Source organism: Malurus melanocephalus, unplaced genomic scaffold (genome assembly GCF_030028575.1).
Source record: "Malurus melanocephalus ecotype Western Australia unplaced genomic scaffold, MMel_1.1 scaffold_540, whole genome shotgun sequence".
NCBI classification, from domain to species: domain Eukaryota; kingdom Metazoa; phylum Chordata; class Aves; order Passeriformes; family Maluridae; genus Malurus; species Malurus melanocephalus.
In genome coordinates this window covers 373,956-393,467 of record NW_026623772.1, presented here as the reverse complement: position 1 = coordinate 393,467, position 19,512 = coordinate 373,956, and the positions used below count along the sequence as shown (strand labels likewise).

At 47.2% G+C, this 19,512-nt stretch overlaps 1 protein-coding gene across 5 annotated transcripts in view; it reads left to right on the top strand.

Annotated features, from left to right (window-relative positions):
- Positions 1-2,441: 2,441 nt before the first annotated feature.
- AIFM3 (apoptosis inducing factor mitochondria associated 3) overlaps positions 2,442-19,512 on the top strand; it is a 41,090-nt gene continuing 24,019 nt past the window's right edge. For all 5 annotated transcript variants that reach the window (XM_057381914.1, XM_057381913.1, XM_057381912.1 and 2 more), the window contains exons 1-2: positions 2,442-2,582; positions 9,935-10,148. In XM_057381914.1, the coding sequence (XP_057237897.1) occupies positions 2,552-2,582; positions 9,935-10,148 (245 nt within the window). In that variant the 5' untranslated portion in view covers positions 2,442-2,551. The remainder of the gene's footprint in view (positions 2,583-9,934; positions 10,149-19,512) is intronic.

Sequence of the window (19,512 nt, the reverse complement as noted above, 5' to 3'; positions counted from 1 at the left end):
CAGAACCTAGCAAGGCTTTAGAGATGATCCTGGGTTTGGCTACATTGTGATGTATATGAGCTTATTTTCTTCCCCTAACAGAGGAGATTTTGGCCATGAATCCTGAAGAATCCAGCTCTCTGGATGTCAATAGCAGTGACTTAGCCCTGTGGTATCCCCTGAGTCGGTCTGGCAGGTCAGGCTGGTGCCTTTCTGCAACCAGCTGGCTCTCAGGTGACTAAAGCATCTCTATGTGCTTGCTGGGACTGAGGCTGGGAGCAGCCAGGTGACTTCTCCTCTGGTGGCATCAGTTGAAATGCTACCAAGAACCATTTTGTTTTTGTCTGGTGAACTCAAGGAGTGGAGAAGGAACACTTCTGATGGCAAACACTTCCCTCTGACCTCTCAGAGGTGTGGATGTCTCAGTGTCTCAGTGCCTTGGAAAGGCTGGAGGGACCATCAGGACTGTGAAGTGGGCTTGAGGGGCTGGCTGCGGATTGCCATCTTTAAGGTCCAAACAAAGCAAAGGAATCTCAGATGAATGGCTGACATTCAGACATTCAGGAACTTTGGCATTCCCCCCAAGTCCTTGTTAAAACCAGCCAGACTAGCTATAAACCCACATCAGCATCTCTGGGAGGGTTGGAAAAACTGGAGTGATTCTCTGGTGAGGCATATTTGGGAGCCACCCCTCTGCAGTCCAACCCACCACCAGTCCAGGGGTGCTGGAGCTGTGCTCCCTGATATGTGCAGCATCCCAGGGAATGCTGTGATGGTGCCATGGCACCATCTTGCCTGGAGCAGGATCATGTCTTGCTGCCACAGTGTMCACTTCTGCTGCAGGAAATCCACTGCAAGGAGCTGATTTGGGTTAGCAGGGGCTTGGTTTGCTCTTGAGGCAGCAGTGGCAGTATTTTATAATATGCACTGGGTTGTTGTGCTGTATCATTGATACCACAGTGTCTCAAGTCTCAGTTTGCCTGGTACAAAACCATCTTCCCTTTCTCTCTGCCAGTTCTGGCAAAGGGCCCTACAGCAGCTACTGCATGTGACATCCCCACTCTGTTTTCCTCCCCTGCTCCCAAATCTTCCTCTGCATTTATGCACCTTCTTATACAGCTTTTTTTTTTGTTTGTTTTTTTTTTTTTTTTTTTTTTTTTTTTCATTTGCTCTTGCATAAACATTGTAATGCTGCTTTCCTGAGATGCTCTTGGGAGAAGAGCTCTTGGCTCTTCCTTCTGCATTTAATAATCCCTTTTTGCAGAGTATCAAATAGCACATGTCCAATTTGCTCTGTGGGCAAGGCACCAGACTTGTGTTCCTCCATAGCTTAGATTGCTTGTTCAACRTGATCCAGGCTCTGAAGCTGCCTCTGCAACACAGCTGGAGCTTGGCAGAGGTGATGCTATGCATGGAATGGGAGTCTGAAGGTGCATTTTGGGGGGATATAGCTGAAAACAAAGGGATACATCCTGGTATTTTGAGTTGATGTTTAAGCTAAGGAGAGAGGTGCTTGGTGCCTCTCCCGGCACTTCTCTAGTTTCTTCTCATTGTAAAGATCTTGAGGCATTTTCTAAGCTACAGAAAARCCTACTTTACCCATCTCAAAATATCATTTGGAAATTGTTTTTAACTTCCTGCCCAGATTAGAGGGCTTTAAAAAATATATGTCAAACSCATAGTAAATCAGTTCAATTCAGGGAGGAATGAGTAAAATGAATTAAATATACTTTTTCATTGCCAGTATGTTGGATGATTCTTTGCTGTTTTCAGTCATGGAATAGAATTRGAAAGGTTTATCTGAATTCTTAGTCTGTGCCAAATCTGAGAGCACCCAAAGACAAAGCTAATAAGAGAAACACAACTTGATCTTAAAAATATATAAAAAAAGAATCTTAATAGTGTAAAAAAAGGAGGTTGATGCAAAATAGTCTGATATGAAACCCCCTTTCTTTAAATAATTAATTGTTCCTAAGACAGTGGCATTTCTGCAGGAATGAGCATAAGTGGAATAGGGGAAGTTGAAGGACTGCAATAAAGCAGGCTTCTTTTTTTTCCATCACCTAATAATAACATAAAAAACTCAACTGAAACATATTTATGGTTCAGTCATTGTATTTGAGCTGTGACCTGTGTRCTTAGAGCTTTAATTCCCAAAGGCAGGGCTTTGGAAAGTTATTAAAGTCTGGCCATAAACGATATGAGGTTTTTTGTAATTAACTTTGATGACTGAATTTATAAACTTCATAACTGAATTGAGCAGTGACTCCAGCACAGTGCCCCCAGCAGCACGTTGTCCCCATGTCCCTCGGCTCGCTGGGGTGTCCGCAGCGTGTGCCCGCAGTGCTGCCCGCCGTGGGCACAGGCGGCAGCGCTCTCGCGGTTTTGCTTCCCCTCCTGGCAGCGCCCGCCTTCCGGCCSTACCGGCTCTTACGGAGCTTTTCTGCCCAACGCAGGTGGGGATCGCCGCCGGAGCCGGGACACGCGAGCTGGCCCTGGACCATGCGAGGATGTGGCCGCGCCCTCGCTGAGCTGTCCGCCCCCGCCCCCGCTGCCTGTCCCGCCCGGCGCCATGGGAGGATGCTTCTCCAAGCCCAAACCAGGTGACTGCCRCCGTCCCGCTGTCCTCCTGCTGGAAGTAGGTCAGCAGTGGACGCTGGCCCGGGGAATGTTAATGCTCGGCTCCTGCAGGGAGGATTACTGGGCTCTTAATCCCCCCAAATTCCTGAGCACTCTCACTCCCAGGCAGGGAGCTGTGCGGGGCTGCRGCAGTGCCAGGGTAGGTGGGTGGGAGGGGAGCTCACCCTGCTCCACGAGGGTGGCAGCTCTGCCTCGTCCCATCTCCTTGTTCTTCATCACCCTCCAGCTTCTGCCTTTCTGTCGGATCTGGAGCAGAGCTGCCCCCCTTGTGCCCGAGTTTAGGTCTGGGTGACAGCTGTCCCAGCACAGACACAKGGGGCTCCAGCTCCTTCCTTCTGCCACAGCTTTGCCACTCACTGGCCTGCCCTTGTTTTCTTCCGGCGAGAATGACCTGGGAAGGAGCAGACCAGGTCCTGGGGCTGCTCTGATGTTGAGATTTTATTTTCTTGGTGAAGCTTGTCCTTCTGTGCTGCTTTCAGTGGGGAAAGCAGCTGTAGAGACCTGGACATCAAGGATTCGCCCCTTGCCTGGTGCGTTCCTTCACAGCTGGGCTGGTGCGCTCTTTGCTCTGTGCAGTTTGGGGAAGATTGGGTGTGTGTGGAAGGGGCAGGGGCTCTGATGCCACCTGCCCAGGCAAACTGGCTGGTTGAGGGGGATCTGGTGTGGAAGTGTCAATGGTCAGCCTTGCCYTGAGCAGGCTGGGCATGAACAGACACTGCATGATCACCCATGCTCATCACCACTGGTAGCACCCATATGGCCCCCGCACAGGACTCCAGGGAGCAATGCTGGAGTGTGAGGGGCTGCTGCTGTCTGTGCTCCTGAAGCTGCCGTGGGGGAGAGCTCCCAGCTCCCATCATGGCCCTGTCTGGGCCACCTCAGAGGGTGACCTGACCTTGTCCTTGTTACTTGCTTGTGCCCCAGGACAAAGGGATTCAGATAATGGTGCTGCTCTATCAAACCAGTGAGCCCCCCTGTATAGTCTTTGTGCATGGGAAGATGTCTTTTGGGGACCTTTTCTTAGCAATTTGTCCTGACTGACTGAGGCAGGGGGGATTTCAGGTTGAAAGACTCAACAGGTCAGAAGGGYGATAGAAGTTGTGATTTACTGAGAATCCACGGAGTGAGGTCCCTGCCTTTATGCAAGGCACAGTGAGAAAATAAAGGTGGTTTTCTGGCCTTGACTKGTACTGTGATTATGGTTATGGAGGACAACCGAGTAATATGGCACTGGACAATGTCCTGTAAGTTKTCTCTCTGAAAGCCGTGTTTATATGTTTCCTTGAAATGTTTGAGGAGTAAAAACACATCCAGCAATAAATGCCTTTGTTGACTGAACTTGTGACAAGCTCTGTATCAATTCCACTTTATTTTGTATCCCATCAGCAAAACTGTGTAATATTGGACCAGTGTTGGAATACCAATGCTCTGCAGGCATCTTTCCTGAGCTGCAGATTTTCGTGGAGAGCTGTATTTGCATACAGGGCCAAATGCCTGAAAATGCCACCCTKCAATGCACCTCCACCCCTAGCTCTGCTTTGGATTAGCATCTTCAAAGGCTTTGCACGACCTTCCGCAGCCCCTGGGTAGCTCAGCACTGTGGGCCTTCATCCCAGGCTTATAAAACCTGCAAATGCAAGGAGGTAAACAGAGACATTTGAGGATATTGATTGTTCTAGCAAAGGGTTTGGCATTTCATATGGGAATTGTACAGCATTAGAGCTGAGTACTGGACTTCTTTATTTGTAAGAATTCACCTATTCCCTGTCCAAATAAGTAGCAGTGACAGAATAGAGCTATTTGCTCCATCAGTGCTRTTTCCACATGAAGGGAAGATTTCAGATGCAGCCGGAAGTGAACAGAATTGATTCAGACACTTTTGCAAGGTGTACACGAGGTCCTTGTCTGCTCCATCTCCTTCATTCCAAGAGACACCCTCAGCTGCCCTGACTAAACTCAATATAACCTTGGCATTGCACACGTATCACCTTTTGATGGGCAGATGAGTGGTACAAGAGCTCTGAGGAATGGAGTCCTGGATCCCTAAATAGCTGTGCTGACTGTACCATGGGCCAGCCCCGAGGTCTGGCTGCTGCCGCAGCACCCGTCCCTGTCCATGTATTTCAGTGTTTAATTAAGAGCTTGTGTTAAAACAGTGAAGTAATCTGCTGTTATCTCCAGTGCTGCAGTCCTGTGATGCCRGATCCTCTAATGAAGGCCCAGTTCTCAATCTCTGCATAATTTTCTCCTTGGGTTTGTCTCGGGTGTGTGATGCATGGGGGATGAGCTGCCAGCTGGCAGCCTGCGTGCTATCCCAGCACCCGCTCCGGCAGCACAGCCAGGTCAGGGTGATGGGTGACAAGAACCATTGTGTGCCAGCTCTGTGTGAGCTGTGGCAGCTCTGTCTCTGCACTGGGTATGGGAGAGCGGCTTCAAACCCTATAAACTGTGATTTTTCTTCCTCTACTGRGCTCAGTGTTTGATGGTGGGGCAGAGCACTCGCTTCACAGTCCATGGGGTGGCTGGGGGTGGGCTTTGGCCTTGCTCAGAGAATGCATTTAGCAGGGAATRTGCTCCCTCCCCTGCATCCTGCATGCTGCTGGAGGGTGCTAGAGGGGGTGCCATTGGCTGTGTGACCTGAGCTTAGCTCTGAGCTTGTCCCCAGCCTTGGCTGCCAAAACCTCCTAGTTTTGGACTGTAGTGTTTGCTGGTGGAGCATCTGGAGAGGGAGAGCAGACCAAGCATGTTTGACATGGTGGTTTTGTCATTGGCTGTCATTTTTAATAGAATGACAGAATCRCAGAATGGTTTGGGCTGGAAGGGACTGTAAAGATAAAGCAGTTTCAACCCCCTGCTGTGGGCAAGGACACTTTCTAGACTGCTGGACCAGGTTGCTCCAAGTCCTGTCCAGCCTGGCCTTGGAAGGAGGGGAGAAGTGGTCCCTAGAGATGGTTGGGAGTCTCTTTTGGGACCCCTGTAGTCACTGTTATTGGGCCTTGTAGTTGAGGCTGAGTGGATGAGCCCAGGGGGTGCCTGGAGGGTGCAGCTCTGGCAGGGCATAGTGAGCCCCAGACATGTTGCATGGTGGTGGATTTACTCTGGGCTGCCTCGGGGAAAATGAACTCTCCTGGGATAAACTGTCTGTGCCTCCTGGTCCCTCCAGCATTATCCCTTGATGCTTTTCTGGTTTCCACTGCTCCCAAAGCTGTTGGCACCATACAGCCTGCATTAGACTGTTCCCTTAGTGCTCCTCTGCCCTGTGCCTGGAGCCCCGAAGCAGCGTACCCTGAGGCATTGCAGGGTTTTGGAGTTGGGGAAGGCAGACAGTGCTCTCCCCTTGCCAGCTTAGCTCCTCCATCCCCTATGGCCTAAGTTGTCTAAGGCATCCTCATCTTACCCAGACTGCCCTCAGCTCAAGTCAGCTCTTGTCTCATGTCAATTCTCTCTTTCCATATTAACTCAGTATTTTCCTGGATTGCAACATTTATAAGTATCTGGGACCTGGAGGTACAACCTTTCAATGGCCCAATACCCATAATTTAAATTTAGCCTCCAAAGGGCTCTGAGCCATACTGAGAATACAATAGTATGATCAAGAAGTCTTGGGGCATCTAATTGCCCTAATTTTTAAAAACTAATGTCTGTGACCCTGCACTGCAGCCCAGCCACATGCCAGCACCCTGCCCTGGGATCAAGGTCARTAACTCCAGCCTCACATCTCCAGTGCCTGCCCAAGAGCAAGCAGAGGCTTTGACTTGTCCCACAAGGCAGTGAATAGTGATGAAGAAGGAATGAATTTACAGGAGATGTAATGGGATATTAATATTATTAATATATTAATATATATTAATGCTTGTGTGAATGACATCAACGCAAARCACAAGAACATTGTAGCCACAATAGAAAGACAACACCTGAGCCAATTGTGATAAATAGGATTGGGATGATTCCTGAGTGTATGTGAAGGATCCCAGCAGTGCTTGACCTAAAGGCTGAAAAGCTGGGAGAAAAAAAAAATAGGTCAAAATTTATAGTCTTGTCAAGAGTCTGTATTTTAAATGATTCTGTGACTTTGAGAAGCTGACTCAGGATTTTTGAATTGTGAGAGCTTGCGGTGCAGAAGTATATGTGGATGTGTGATATGAGCACTTGCTAATGCTCAGCTGATTCCTCTGCATTTTTCTATATTCTTGTAAAATATTTCCAACCCTGGTCTTCTGGTCCTTCATCTATTTATGTGTATATCTATAGAGATATCTTAAAAATGTGCATGAACTCACACACACACACACACACACACACACACACACGTGTGTGTGTGTGTGTAAGTGATGTTGGTGGCACATGGCAAGCAGGCACATCTCTGTCTCTTTCTCTCATCTATATCTATACCTATACATATATACCTCTCTATTTATATTTTTATCTATATCATCTATATCAATACCTTTATACTCATACCTATATATCAATATCCATATTTATATCCATATCTCTACCTATATTTCTCAAGAGTTGTCTGTTGTCTAAATTTGTAGTCACATGCCTAAAAATTATCAAAAAGTTTGCTTTAAGGTCCAGACCCTCTTGTAGCAGTTATAGGTTATGACTATCAAAGAGCTGGAACATGCTTGCCCCAGCCCCATTGTACCAATCGGATTTCAGAATTAAACTTGGGTTTATAAGTATTTAATTTAAATGTAATTTTCCCTGATGGCAACTGAACCAGTTTGCTGTATCAGTGCAGGTGCTGCTTAGCTCTGGATTCCTGGAGGGATCATCCCTCGGGAATGCAGGTTTCAGGCCAGAGGGCACCCCATGCAGGGCTGAGAGGCATGAGACAAAGGAGGAAGAGATGGGGGTAAAAAAGGTTGCTGAGAGGTAAGTGGGATATGCCCCTCACAGAGGCAAGTGGTGAAGTGTGGGGCCTGAAACATGAGGGGGAAGACTATACCTCTTTTTCTTTTCCTCTGGACATTTGTCCAGCAGTGTTGGTGGGTGCCAAGTGGGGATGGCTGAGTGCCAAAGACCTGCTGCTTCATGCGTATGTTTTCCTGACTGAGGAAGAAAGGAAGAGCTCAGAGCTACATTTCCATCTTMATCCCTGCAGGTTTGTATGCTTATGAATCAGTGGGCACCCCGTGTACTCGCCTGACCCAAATGTGCTCCGGAAAACAAAGTCCTGGGGCATCAACCAAGTGAGAGATGAGAGTGGTTCCCTGCAGGGTGAATGCACTGATATCCATATCCCTCTCACTATTTGGGYTCAAAGCCACCAGCTTTGCCCAACCTTTGTCTCATCCTGGGACATGGTCTGGCTCCRCAGTCTGGCTCCAAGGTTGCACAGCCACATTTGCTTCAGATTGACTGTGAGATCATATGACATCAGCCTCCTGTTTCTTGGGTCYGAAGTATTTCACTGGGATTGGCATAAATGAGTATTCATTATATTTCCTAATTCTGTCCTGGAAAATCCACGTCTGCTTTTCCCAATGCCCTARGAAAGCAGTGCTTATGGACAGCAGCCTCTTCACTGGGTACCTGCAGCAGCTGGACTGCTGCTCTAGAGCTCCAGGAACAGATTTGCTCATAGCAATGTGGTTTTTTAAAATGCATGATGCTGGCCCTATTCATTTGCTTTAACTCCTGCAGCTGCAAGAGCACAGTAGAAAGTGACATCTTCTGTTGGTTCAGCATTCAYAAGCAGAAAATCGCTTTCCTGAATCTGTCTGTCACTGCCCCTGGTGAGTCCTTGCCTGGGTGAGCACAGAGGTTTGGCACTTTGGCAAAAAGCCATCCATTCCTTGCCRTGCTGAGCTGGCACAAACAGCAGAAACCTGCAGGACTCCTGAGACACCTGCCTGCCTCCAGGGCCTGGGCAGCCATGGCCCCTTGCTTTTCTCTCTTCCAAAATGAACAACTCTGACTTGTTCTTCCATCATTCTCTCAATATTCTTGCAATAAAAGGTTTGGGATAACAGATGAGGTGGGGAAGACCCAGCATCCTTGTCATTCATAAGCCTTGCTGAAGAGCTTGTTTTTACCCTTCCTCTGCCTTTCCTTTACTTGTTTAATTTATGAACTTTRACATTTATCTTCTGCACAGATTTTCCTGTTCATAGTTTTTATAAGATGGGGAAAGCTTAGTGATTTCCCACGTACTCAAGACACTTCACCTGTCTCTGGCACTTTCCCCTGGCTCACTATAAAACTCCCTGGGGTTTAGTATTAATATTAATGGCTTAGCTTTATGAAGTCCCYAGGAGATAAAGTGATATTTTCCTCTTTGTGATATGAGAGCTCATCAGTGGSTCCTGATGCTTCTGTGCCCAGCTTGCCCAGCCCAGGCACGGAGTGGAGGGTGGGAGTGCAGCTGGGTGGGTTCCTGGGGAGGGTGGGTGAGCTCTGCCCTTCAGGGAGCTCGGATGAACATAGAATAACAGAATGATTTGGGTTGGAGGTGGCCTTGAAGTTCATCCAGTCCCACCCCTATCATGGCAGGGACACCTCCCACTGTCCCAGGCTGCTCCCAGCCCCAATGTCCAGCCTGGCCTTGGRCACTGCCAGGGATCCAGGGGCAGCCACAGCTTCTCTGGGCACCCTGTGCCAGGGCTTCCCTACCCTCACCGTAACTTCTGCATGTCCTCAACTGGGTGGCCGAGGAGAGCCCCTCTGCTCCTTACTGTCCCTGCTCCATGTGTCCCTGGACTCTCTGGTCCCCAGGATAAGGATGATTTATTGTCAGACCTATTCAGTGGTGTACACATGAGAAAAATGGACCATCCTTTCTTCTCTCACATATTGCTGAAGAGTCACTCTATGCTCAAAACCTCATGTGGAAATAATTTTGGATATTTCTAGTTTGTTATTAATTGGTCTCCATCTAATGAAGCAGCTTTATGCACCATGCAGTGTTGGCTTTTTCTTTCAGTTAATGTTACCTACTAACAATTAAAGGGGTTTTTGAAGTCTGTCTGAGCCCCAGAGACCTTGGCATGCCTCACATGAAGCTGCCTGAAGCTGTTATCCACTAAGCAGGACAAGAACTGTAGCTGACGGCTTGTTTTGCACCAATGACTCATGTCTGCCTTCAAGAATATGTACTTTATGAATGCAAYGTACCTGATGCTGAAAGAACAGAGGAATAATGGGCTCAGGTAATCAAGCCAAGCTTGATGTTAAGTGTTTTATCTTCCCAATCAAACTAACAAAAAATGTCTGTTTCCAAGTTCAGGGAAGGAAGGAGAGATAGAGCAGTGAACAGCCGCAAAACCTGTGGATTCATTTTAACAAAGGTTTTGGTTTGTTCCTGCAGTTGAAGTGAAAATTGAAGTTGTGATACCTGAGAAGGAGAGAAGCAAGGAGGAGATGTCACCCAATGGGAAAGCCAGCCCTCTAATCTACAAAGTCAATGGGACTGCCCGGCACTACCACCTTGAAGAGCATCCAATTGCCAGCAATCCCTATCACAACCCAAAGGACGTGGTGGAAGCGTCTGTGTGCCACGTGAAGGACCTGGAGAATGGACAGTAAGTGCCCAAAGTTTTTTCAGATAAAACTTGAGAGACCTTTTAARGTTTAAGGGTGGAGCTGATGGGGCAGGTGTTGTGCTCCATCTGTCTGCAGTGCCTGGCTTTTCCAGCCAAGCTCATCGATTTGCTTTTTCAGTAAGGATGCAGCTTTTCAGATCTTTTGCAAATGAGAACACACTTCAGCTGGGCACATTCAGTGCCCTGATTTAATTTTCTGAAGTCTAAAGAGTGCCTGTCCCAGTCATTGTGTTTACAGGTTGGTGCCTCCTTTCTGGGGTAGAAGTATAGGTTCCATTGACATCTCATTGAGCTCCATCTGTATGTAAAAAAATAGTTAGGAATAGCTTTTGTTCCAGTGAGGAAGCAATGTGAGGTGTTTGGGACACAGCAGGAGTCTGGCAGCTGTTTGCTTTAAATTGAAGTATTGCCTGTGATAGTATCCTAGAACAATCCTTGTACTATGGGCTACTTTGTGCTAAACTTAAGGGGCTTAATGGGCCATAAATTCCTTTTGTTAGGTAAGTATTTCCAGGACTAAACTGGATTTTTTTTTCATTGCAATGGGAATTTACGTATTAGACCATTCCCTGTCATGCACCAGCCCCTGGGAAAGTGGAATGCTGCAATGCACTGTTAAAAACTACACAAAAATCAGTGTGTGGTGGGCCCTCCAGACACTGGGATCTATATTTAGTGAAGGCCACATTGCCAGTTAACACCAGAGACTCCACAAATCCAGCTGGCCCTGCCCAATCAAAACTTCCATGTACCAYAGTAGGGGATAAAGGTCCCTGTGGTGCATATGAAGGACAGTGTTATGGAAGCCAATTTGGATCCATTCTGCCTTGAGCAAGGACAAACTCATCTGTGAGTTAGTTTTTGCTGAAGGGCATGGGCTCACTTGGTGGGTGATGCAGAGGGACAGAGAAATATGATGTATCCCTCAAGGAGATTTGACATGTGGAGGTGTGGGTGACCTACTGCAACCTATGCAGGTGAGCTGTGGCAGCAGGGCTGGAGAKGAGCAGGGCAGAGCACAGGCAGGAACTGGAATTTTCTTGAAGGTGGAGTGAAGCAAAAGCGGGAGACTGACTTGGCAAATACTATTTGCACAGGGAGGGTCCTGTTCCAGGGTTAAGATGCAGCCTCMCCTGGTCTATGGAAGGTGTCCCTGTCCCCCTGCAGGGGGTACAATGAGAGGGTCTTTAAGGTTTTTTCCCACACAAACCACCCTGAGATTCTGTGAATAGCTAGACTGACTGGGGAGCAGGGAGTGTGATAAATGAAAAGGTTTGGAGAGTTCTGCTGGCTGCGGGGAAGGTAAGGAGGAGCTGGCAGCAGCCTTTGAGAACATACGTGGCTTCAGGTGGCCATAGCAGGGAGYTCCTGAGCTAAAGCCAGGGCTAGGAATTGGCATCAGGTGCTGCAACATGCTATGAGTCTGACAGCAGGTGTGCCAGCACCAGATGGTTTAGGTGGAGAGCAGCTGTTTTTTAGCAGACTGAGTCCCATCCAGATGGGAGTTCTGCAAGAGGGTCCCACAGCTCATGTAAGCAATGGGCCAAGCCAGAGGAGTCCCCTGGTGCTGGTACCCAGAGGGATTTCCCAGGATGATTCTGCCAAAAAGTGTGCTGGGCAGGGGTGTGCCTGGGCACGGCAGCAGCTCAGGGTGCTGGCACGAGGCTTCCAGCATTGCTGCCTTGCATTAGTAGAGTCTGCAAGGACAGAGGATGCTTTCTGCCCAACTTTTTCTGTCTTTCTGCTACCAGAACGGCCTCAGCAGAACTGACATCCAGAAAGTTACTGGAGAATAAGCTAGTGCTGCTCTACCCAGCCAGCCTCCCACAGCAGGCAAACTGGAGGGACAGAAAACAGCCCCCAGTGCTCCCACAGCTCTCAAGCAAAGGTCCTTTGCCGGCCAGAACTGAGTTTTAGCTGGTGCTTCCCTAGTGGGGAGTGGGGTGGGATAGCATGACAAATTCCCARCTGAGTCAACAAACTCTGCAGGGTGCAGGGCAGTGTAAATCATTCTCTGGATCAGTCTGGAGTGAGTGCAGGATGGGAGCCTTACAGGTGTCTGTGTACTGCCTTGAAGACGCCAGGTCTTGTTTTTGACTCTCTMACCTCACACACCTCCTTGGCTAAGCTGTAAATTCTTTAACTTATCTTATCATATCTTCCCAGAGAGTTATGGTCACCATTGAACAGGTTTTATCAGCTGAGGAATGCAGCAGGACTTGTACTGCTCCGTTCCCTTTGTGCGGAGGGAAGAGCTCCAAGTACCAAGTGTTCAACTTGAGGAGGAAGCAGAGCTGCATCTCCGAGTTACTGGGGTGAAGGGTAGGCATGGTGAACTCGGCTGTTTTTCACYCAAGGTGGCAAGGAAATGGGGAAGTTGAGCATTTGTCATTGGACAGTTGATGCAGGTGAAGCACCTGCCCCACGTCTTGTTTRAGGTGTGTTTGAAGGTTGTAACAGGAGTGCTGGCGGGCACAGCCCCRTTCTCGTCTCCATGGCTGTGAAGCAGTGGGGCAAGTGTCTGTGTAGCCTGGGGGCAAGTAATGGGATAGAGYTGGGATGTTATCTGAGAAGGAATGAGCATGCAAAGTCTGCCCGATTCTTCTGAGACCCTGGAACCAGGCGTGCATGAACAGCACTCCAGAATCACACATGGACAGTGACTTCCTTGAGAAGCTGGGGGTTGCTACAGGCACAGTGATGTGCTTGGCACCCCAAAGGCAGCAGTGCTGGGATAGCTGCAGAGATGGTCCTCTGCATGCAGTGGGCACAACCAGGATTTYGAGATAAACATCAAGCCGTGTGGGGATAATTTTTCTGGCTGGAAGAGAGGAAGTCTCTGGGGAATAGCAACGCTTTGCTTCCTGTCCAGCTCCATACAAAACAAGGGCTCTTTCCTCATTTCCATTTCTTTCCTCCATGGTTAGCTGGAAGATTCTGCACTGGGGAGGAGCTGCTGATAATTGCATTGGAAAGAGGTTCAGTGCCTCAGGCAGACCATGGATTGCAGAGGGTGTATTGGGGCTGTTGGTTGGAAAGGGAGCATTCAGAAGGTGAGAAGAGACAGCATGTGCTGGTGGACCAGTGGAGGCATAGTGAGAAGGCAGAGAGTAAATACCTGCTTAGTGCATATCAGCATCAGTGTCACTCAGCAATGCTTGGGCACTGRTCTGTAAAGCTGCAGAAATGTCTTTGGCCAAGGTCTGGGCAGGTGGAGGAGTGGAGGCCTCAGTGCTAGAACCTTCTGCMCCCCAGTCTCCAGCCTGCAAAGAGGATTAATGAGCAGCCTTCTGGGAATGATGGATGGTTGAAAGACTGGTGTTCTAGTGGATAGTGCCGCTGACCAGTGTAACGTGGCTACCAACATGAGCCATGTCTGTACACAGTCTGCAGGGCATAGGAACAGTGGCAAATACAAGCACATGTTGAAGCTGCAGTGCAGAGCCTGTGCCCAGCCAGACTGCAGCAGGCAGAGCCAGAGTCACTGGGTACCAGAGGAGGCAAAACATCCCTGGAAGATGCTGTGGGTAAATTCACCTGCACTGCAGCTGGTGCAGACGTGTATTGCTCAGCTCATCCCTGCTGGGACAGAGGTCTGTGAAGCACCTTTTGGACAACCCAAAGGCAGTAGAAAGGATTTTCTGAAACGCTGCTTTTCAGTGCTAATGGCATCATCAGTTGTTTATTCAGCATATGGGTGTGCTCAGTAGCTCTTTCTGGCTTGCAAATGAGGTGCATGATCAGCAAAGAGATGCTTTTAGCCAGGATGGGGCTGAATCTCAGCCTGGCTTAGCTGGTCAAGGAGGGCYGTGTGGCCCAGTGAACCCAAAAAACTGCCAAGCTCAGTGTTGTAAACAATTCCTGCTGTGCTAATCGTACTTTGGTYCAGAGTGCCACTCCATGGAATCATTGAATCACAATGGTTTGGCTTGGAAGGGACTTTTAAAGGCCRTCTGGTCCCACTCTCTGCTGTGGGCAGGGGCAYCTTCCTCTAGACCRGATTGCTCAGAGCCCCATCCATAGAATCATAGAATATCCTGGGCTGGAAGGGACTCACAAGTACCATCCAGTCCAACCCCTGTCCCTGCCCAGACCCCCCAACAATCCCCCCTGTRCATCCCTGGCAGCGCTGTCCAAACGCTCCTGGAGCTCTGGCAGCCTCGGGGCCGGGACCATTCCCTGGGGAGCCTGGGCAGTGCCAGCACCCTCTGGGGACAGAAGAACCTTTCCCTAATATTCAGTCTGATTAATTAATGCATTCAGTGTTCTTGCTCTATAGARAATCCAGGAATATGATTTCTCCAGTATCCTGAAATGTTYGTGGCACAGGTTCATAAAGTTCCCTTGGTAATTGTTCTGTACTTCCATTTACTGTCGATRTGTTTGGCTGAGGCATCAGTGAACCAGACACCTTTAACTTCAGAGTGTGACACAACTGCAGGAACATCAACTACAGGACTAGCTTAATGTAGCTGTTGCAAAACCAGCAAATCTGGGATCATGGCTATCTGTAATTTTGCAATTTTCACTGGCCATTCAGTTATACCCAACTGATCTGTGGCTCCTGAGACACATGAGATAATAATCCCTTTTCCCAAAATTTCCCTTTAGTGTATCTCTTCTCAATATCTTTCAGTGCTGCGGGACTGAACCCTAAYGGTTGTTTGGGTCTTTGTGGGCCTTTCTGGAACATGTTACAGGAATTCCCATGTTCAGCAAAACCCCATTCAGCTATTATGGGATCACTGGGATGAACTGCCGCAAATGATTAATATATTTTTAACTCCTCTAATTAGCRTTTGCAAAGCCTTTTGTGACTATTAAGCCACTCCCGCTCCCAAGTCTGGCTTTTGCTCATTAATGAATTCAGTGGTGTTGCTCTATAGAAAAYCSAGRAATATGATTTCTCCAGTATCCTGAAATGTAACCATGAAGATCAYGTCTTTTAGATGTAGAACTGCCATCCATTCATGTGCAGCTGCTTGCAGGGTGGCATTGTGACTGGCAGTGTTTGGGATGAGTTATCCTATGTTGGCCATATTATTATCAGCCACCAATAATCAATCATTATGCACCAGCTCATGTCTGGTTTCCTCACTGGCCAAATGGGAGAATTACATGGGGTGTGTGTCCTAAATATAATACCTCTTTGTTCTAAATTTTTAATAGATTAATTTTCTGTTTTATCCAGAAAATTTATTAAATGGAATTTTTGTAGGTCTGGATGACCAAACACGCCTCTTGGGGACTGCCAAACTTTTCTTTTAAGAATATCATATCCTAAAATGTTTTCTTCATGGTCTGTGATTGCAAATGTGTGCGGTCATTTGTTTATCCCCAGCTAAGCATAATTGGACTTTGACAGTGTAACATATAATACTTGGAGTCCTGTTAGATGGATTCTTTCAAAACATAAGTTTATTTTTTCAGCACCTGTGGGGGTGATCRGAGATATTTGGACTCCTGTATTAATCAGAAAATTCAAATATTGTTTTCTAGGTCCTACTGGTAAGTAGATATGGGGCCCATCCCCATCAGACCATTGATAGGTTATAATGTGCTGGGTGAGAAGTTTGCCCAGACTTTAGCATTTCTTTCATGTTTCTGTTAACTCAAAAGGGTTGAGGGGGGCTGTGTTTTTCCTATGGAGGGTTTCTGTTACTTGTGTTCCCCCCATCCTGCACCACTGACTAAGTCTGCTATCCTGCATTGGACTGTCCTCGAGGGCATCACAAGGAATACCTGAAGTCACTGCCATCCTCCACAGCTCCTTTCACTCTGCCCAGAAGTGAGCAGAGTTTGGATCTTTCATTTCTCTTGAATGGGGTATGTTTAAAAKTCCTCATCCAGCACTCTGGAGGTATCTGCATTTAATTTTTTAGGCTCCTCTTAATAGCCTGAGTTTGCTCTCCAATGGTTTTCTGTCTTGGTTTGAGACATTGTTTTCAGAGAAAAATGTTASAGGGTAAAYGTTTCCTCCGAAGTGAAAAAGTTGATAATTTTTTCCCACCAATACGAAATRGATGTTTGGGCAGAAGTGAAGAGAAAAATAGTTTATTAACAAAACAAGGTGCCCACAGGACACAGATAAAAAGTAACTGTTAGATATTTAAAAGTCCAGGAACGCATGCCACCCCGTCCCCCCCATCTGCTCAGCCACCTGGTGTGGAGAAAGGTGGCGCAGCTCTTGTCCTAGGGAAAAAAGAAGAAACAAAAGAAAAGTCYACATGGCCGCTCAGGCAACAGTGGCAACGTGGTGGCAGTCCTCTCCTCGCTGTGGATGAAACAGAGAGCTCGGTGTGCTTTTCTGTCACCATCCTGGCTTCTTCTGGAATCCGGGATGAGGCGGAGCGGCGCGGCTTGTCGCTGCTGGCGCCTGGCTGCACTTGCCTCCTGGTTCTCAGACTGCAGCCCTGCTGATCCGCTCCAGAATATCACACGAGTCGCAGAAGAGATAGCAGTCCAGGGAGAGCTGTTTGCCCAAGCTAACAAACCCAAGCTAGGTAAGCGGCARCAATGTAACTCCCCTGCACGCAGCAAGCAGGACTCCCTCAGCGCTCAGCTGAGCTCCAAAAAGCCTGCAGCAGTGTGGCAGCCCGGCTTTCACCTGCCCGCTGCCTTCCCCGCTGCCCCTGCCCCTTCTTCTGGGTCGCATTTAAAGGCACAGGCACCTTTTGGGCGTAAAGCTGATGGAATACAGGAATACAGAATTGGCACAAAAATCAACCCAAGACATTTTCCTAGCAGATTTTCCTTGTCTGGTTCTCAAACTATCAAAGAATTTTATCCCATGTGGGGATAATCACCTGGGGATCTTGTAAATCTTCATTATGCATTACACCCCTTCTAATTTCATCTCCTCACCCCACTAAACGAATTTTTGTCATTGTAGGGGCTTCTCTCAATAGAAGTCAATATGTTATGACCCACCTCTGTGGAGACTGGAATCTTTCTGTTTTCACATCAAAGCTGCCTTTCTAACAGCAGAGATTTCATTAGGTGACTGCATGGGTATGGAAACTGGTTCTCCTTTTTGCATAACATTTATTCCTCCTGCCCAATATGCAGCCTCACTTGTTACTGGATGAGGTTGATTGGCAGTCTCAGGTTCCATATTTAATAAGACTCCTGGCCCCCAGTATCCCTTAGCTTGAGTTCCATTCAGCAATATTCTAGCTTCCTCAGAGAGACTCACTCTCCACAAATACTCAGTTTCTGACKACCCTGATTTCTTCTATATTTTTTCCTGTAGATTTATCAGTTGCAGGGGACCTCAGGKGATAATTTGGTCCATGTTCCTCCTCTGTCCTCCTTGGGATAATTTGGACCCTTTGGTCTTAATTATGGGTCTCTTTTTTAAATATAGAATCTCTTCCTCTCTAGGAGGTGTAGATTTAATTGTTTCATCACAAYTCCATTCTCACTCATCAGCATTTTCATCAGGGCTTTCCCAAAAATCACCATTTCAGACCTCAGGTGATACAATTAATTTTCACTTTTTTTCAGCATTGTGGGCTTTTTATAATGTCATTTATCATTTTTCTCTGRAGGCTTTTGTCTTTTCCTTGAATTCTTTAACTGTTGCTTTAATTGGTCATTTTGATATTGTAAAGACAGGTGTGCATGTCTTCTGTTTTTTATCTCATGTCTCAGATTGTTAGTTTCTCTTGTAATTTGTTCTCTCTATTGCCATGCAGCCTTTAAGCATCATCCCAGTACATGACATGGTACTTCTTTATKTTTGTCTTCCAGTGACCCCTGTTTTTTATTTAATTTCTCTTTATTTATTTAATTTCTCACATCCTTTCCCACTCACACCAATTGTTGTSTGACCAAAGCTTATCAGTGTCAATGTATGTTCTGTGCCACTGYAAAAGTTCTGTTAAGCCTTTTGTCTCTTTCTCAAAATCGTTTGCCATCTTGCTGACTACAGCAATTTGGTGGAGTAGAAGCTTCAGACAAAGTTTGTGAGAGAAGCTGTTGTTGAGTCAGGAGGTGCAGAAAGGACCCCCTGGCTTTCTCAACTTCTCCAAGAGGAGCCTGGTGTGGCTGGATTCAATCCCAGCCCTATTTGCTAATGGTTTAAGTCTAAGGAATTACAAAGGTATCATTGAACCTTTTGTACAACGTTGTCCTGCAGGCATAAGAATGGCAAACCAGATATATTTATATAAAATGAAATTATTTATTATGATAAATGATTAGACAAAAAGATATTAATCAGAATAATTTACTATACAGGATAAAAGATAAAACTAATATTAGAGTGCATTTAAGTAATTATATTAAAGCTAGAAAAACCCTGCAGTTATGAAGCAGAGATTGACGTCACTTACCCAGACATACCACTGTGGGCAAATCTCCTTCACTCAGTCTGGAGAGTGACCTTGAGGTCACTTCCCCAGGGAGGAATCTCCACACATGCTCCAAGAAGGGATATATTTGAAGAACCTGCTGTTTGYAAGTGGGACAGGACATTTAGAGTAAAAAGTGATTATCAGTCAGATATCTGCAGGCCAGCTGTGCCAGCTTAGCATTTTTAGATAAGGATAYTTTACCATATCTGCCCCATCTTCCTCTTGCTATGAGAATGTTTATCTTTGGAGTTGAGTCAGACTGGATCTAGCATAATTCAACACCAAAGGCGGTGTGACAGCACCACTCAGTTCACCACTGACAGCTTTGCAAAACTGGGTATGGTTAGAGTTGTCTTATGCCATTCCAGCCAGAACAACCTGCTGCAATGCCACTGTCATTGTACAAACTTTTTTCTTATATGTAATCTAAATTGATCCTATTTTAGTTTAGGATCATYCCCCCTTGTTCTGTGAGCAACTGGGACATTTCAAAGAGAACCTGAACCCCTTGATAGGAATGGCTCGAGGTTTGCTGGCTCCTCTGCACAGTAGAGCTKAACCCAGCAGAGCTGGGCCCAGGGGCCTGGTGCTGGCAGGATGTCACTGTGTGAGCTCCACTCTGCAAAAGCAGCTGAGGAAAACATCAAGAAGGTCACACACACAYGTCTGCTGTCCTGAGGGGTTCATCAGGAAAAGTGGTCCTGGAATGTGGCCAGGACCAGAGCAAAACCCTTGAGGTATGGGAGGCAGACCTCAAGTTCAGAGTCACCTCTCCTGATTTTCAGCTTTGCAATGTGTTGTGTTTGATATGAAAGACTGAACAGAAACCTGGCAGGGGCCTGTTGAGCCTCTGGGGTCACAGCCAAACCAGTCTGGTTTATTGCTCCCACTATCGGCTACCCCGGCAGCTGGGGAGGTGCTTTGAGCCACCTCTTAACACAATGATGGATAAATTAGATGCTGCTGCTCAATGGCCCAGCTTAGAT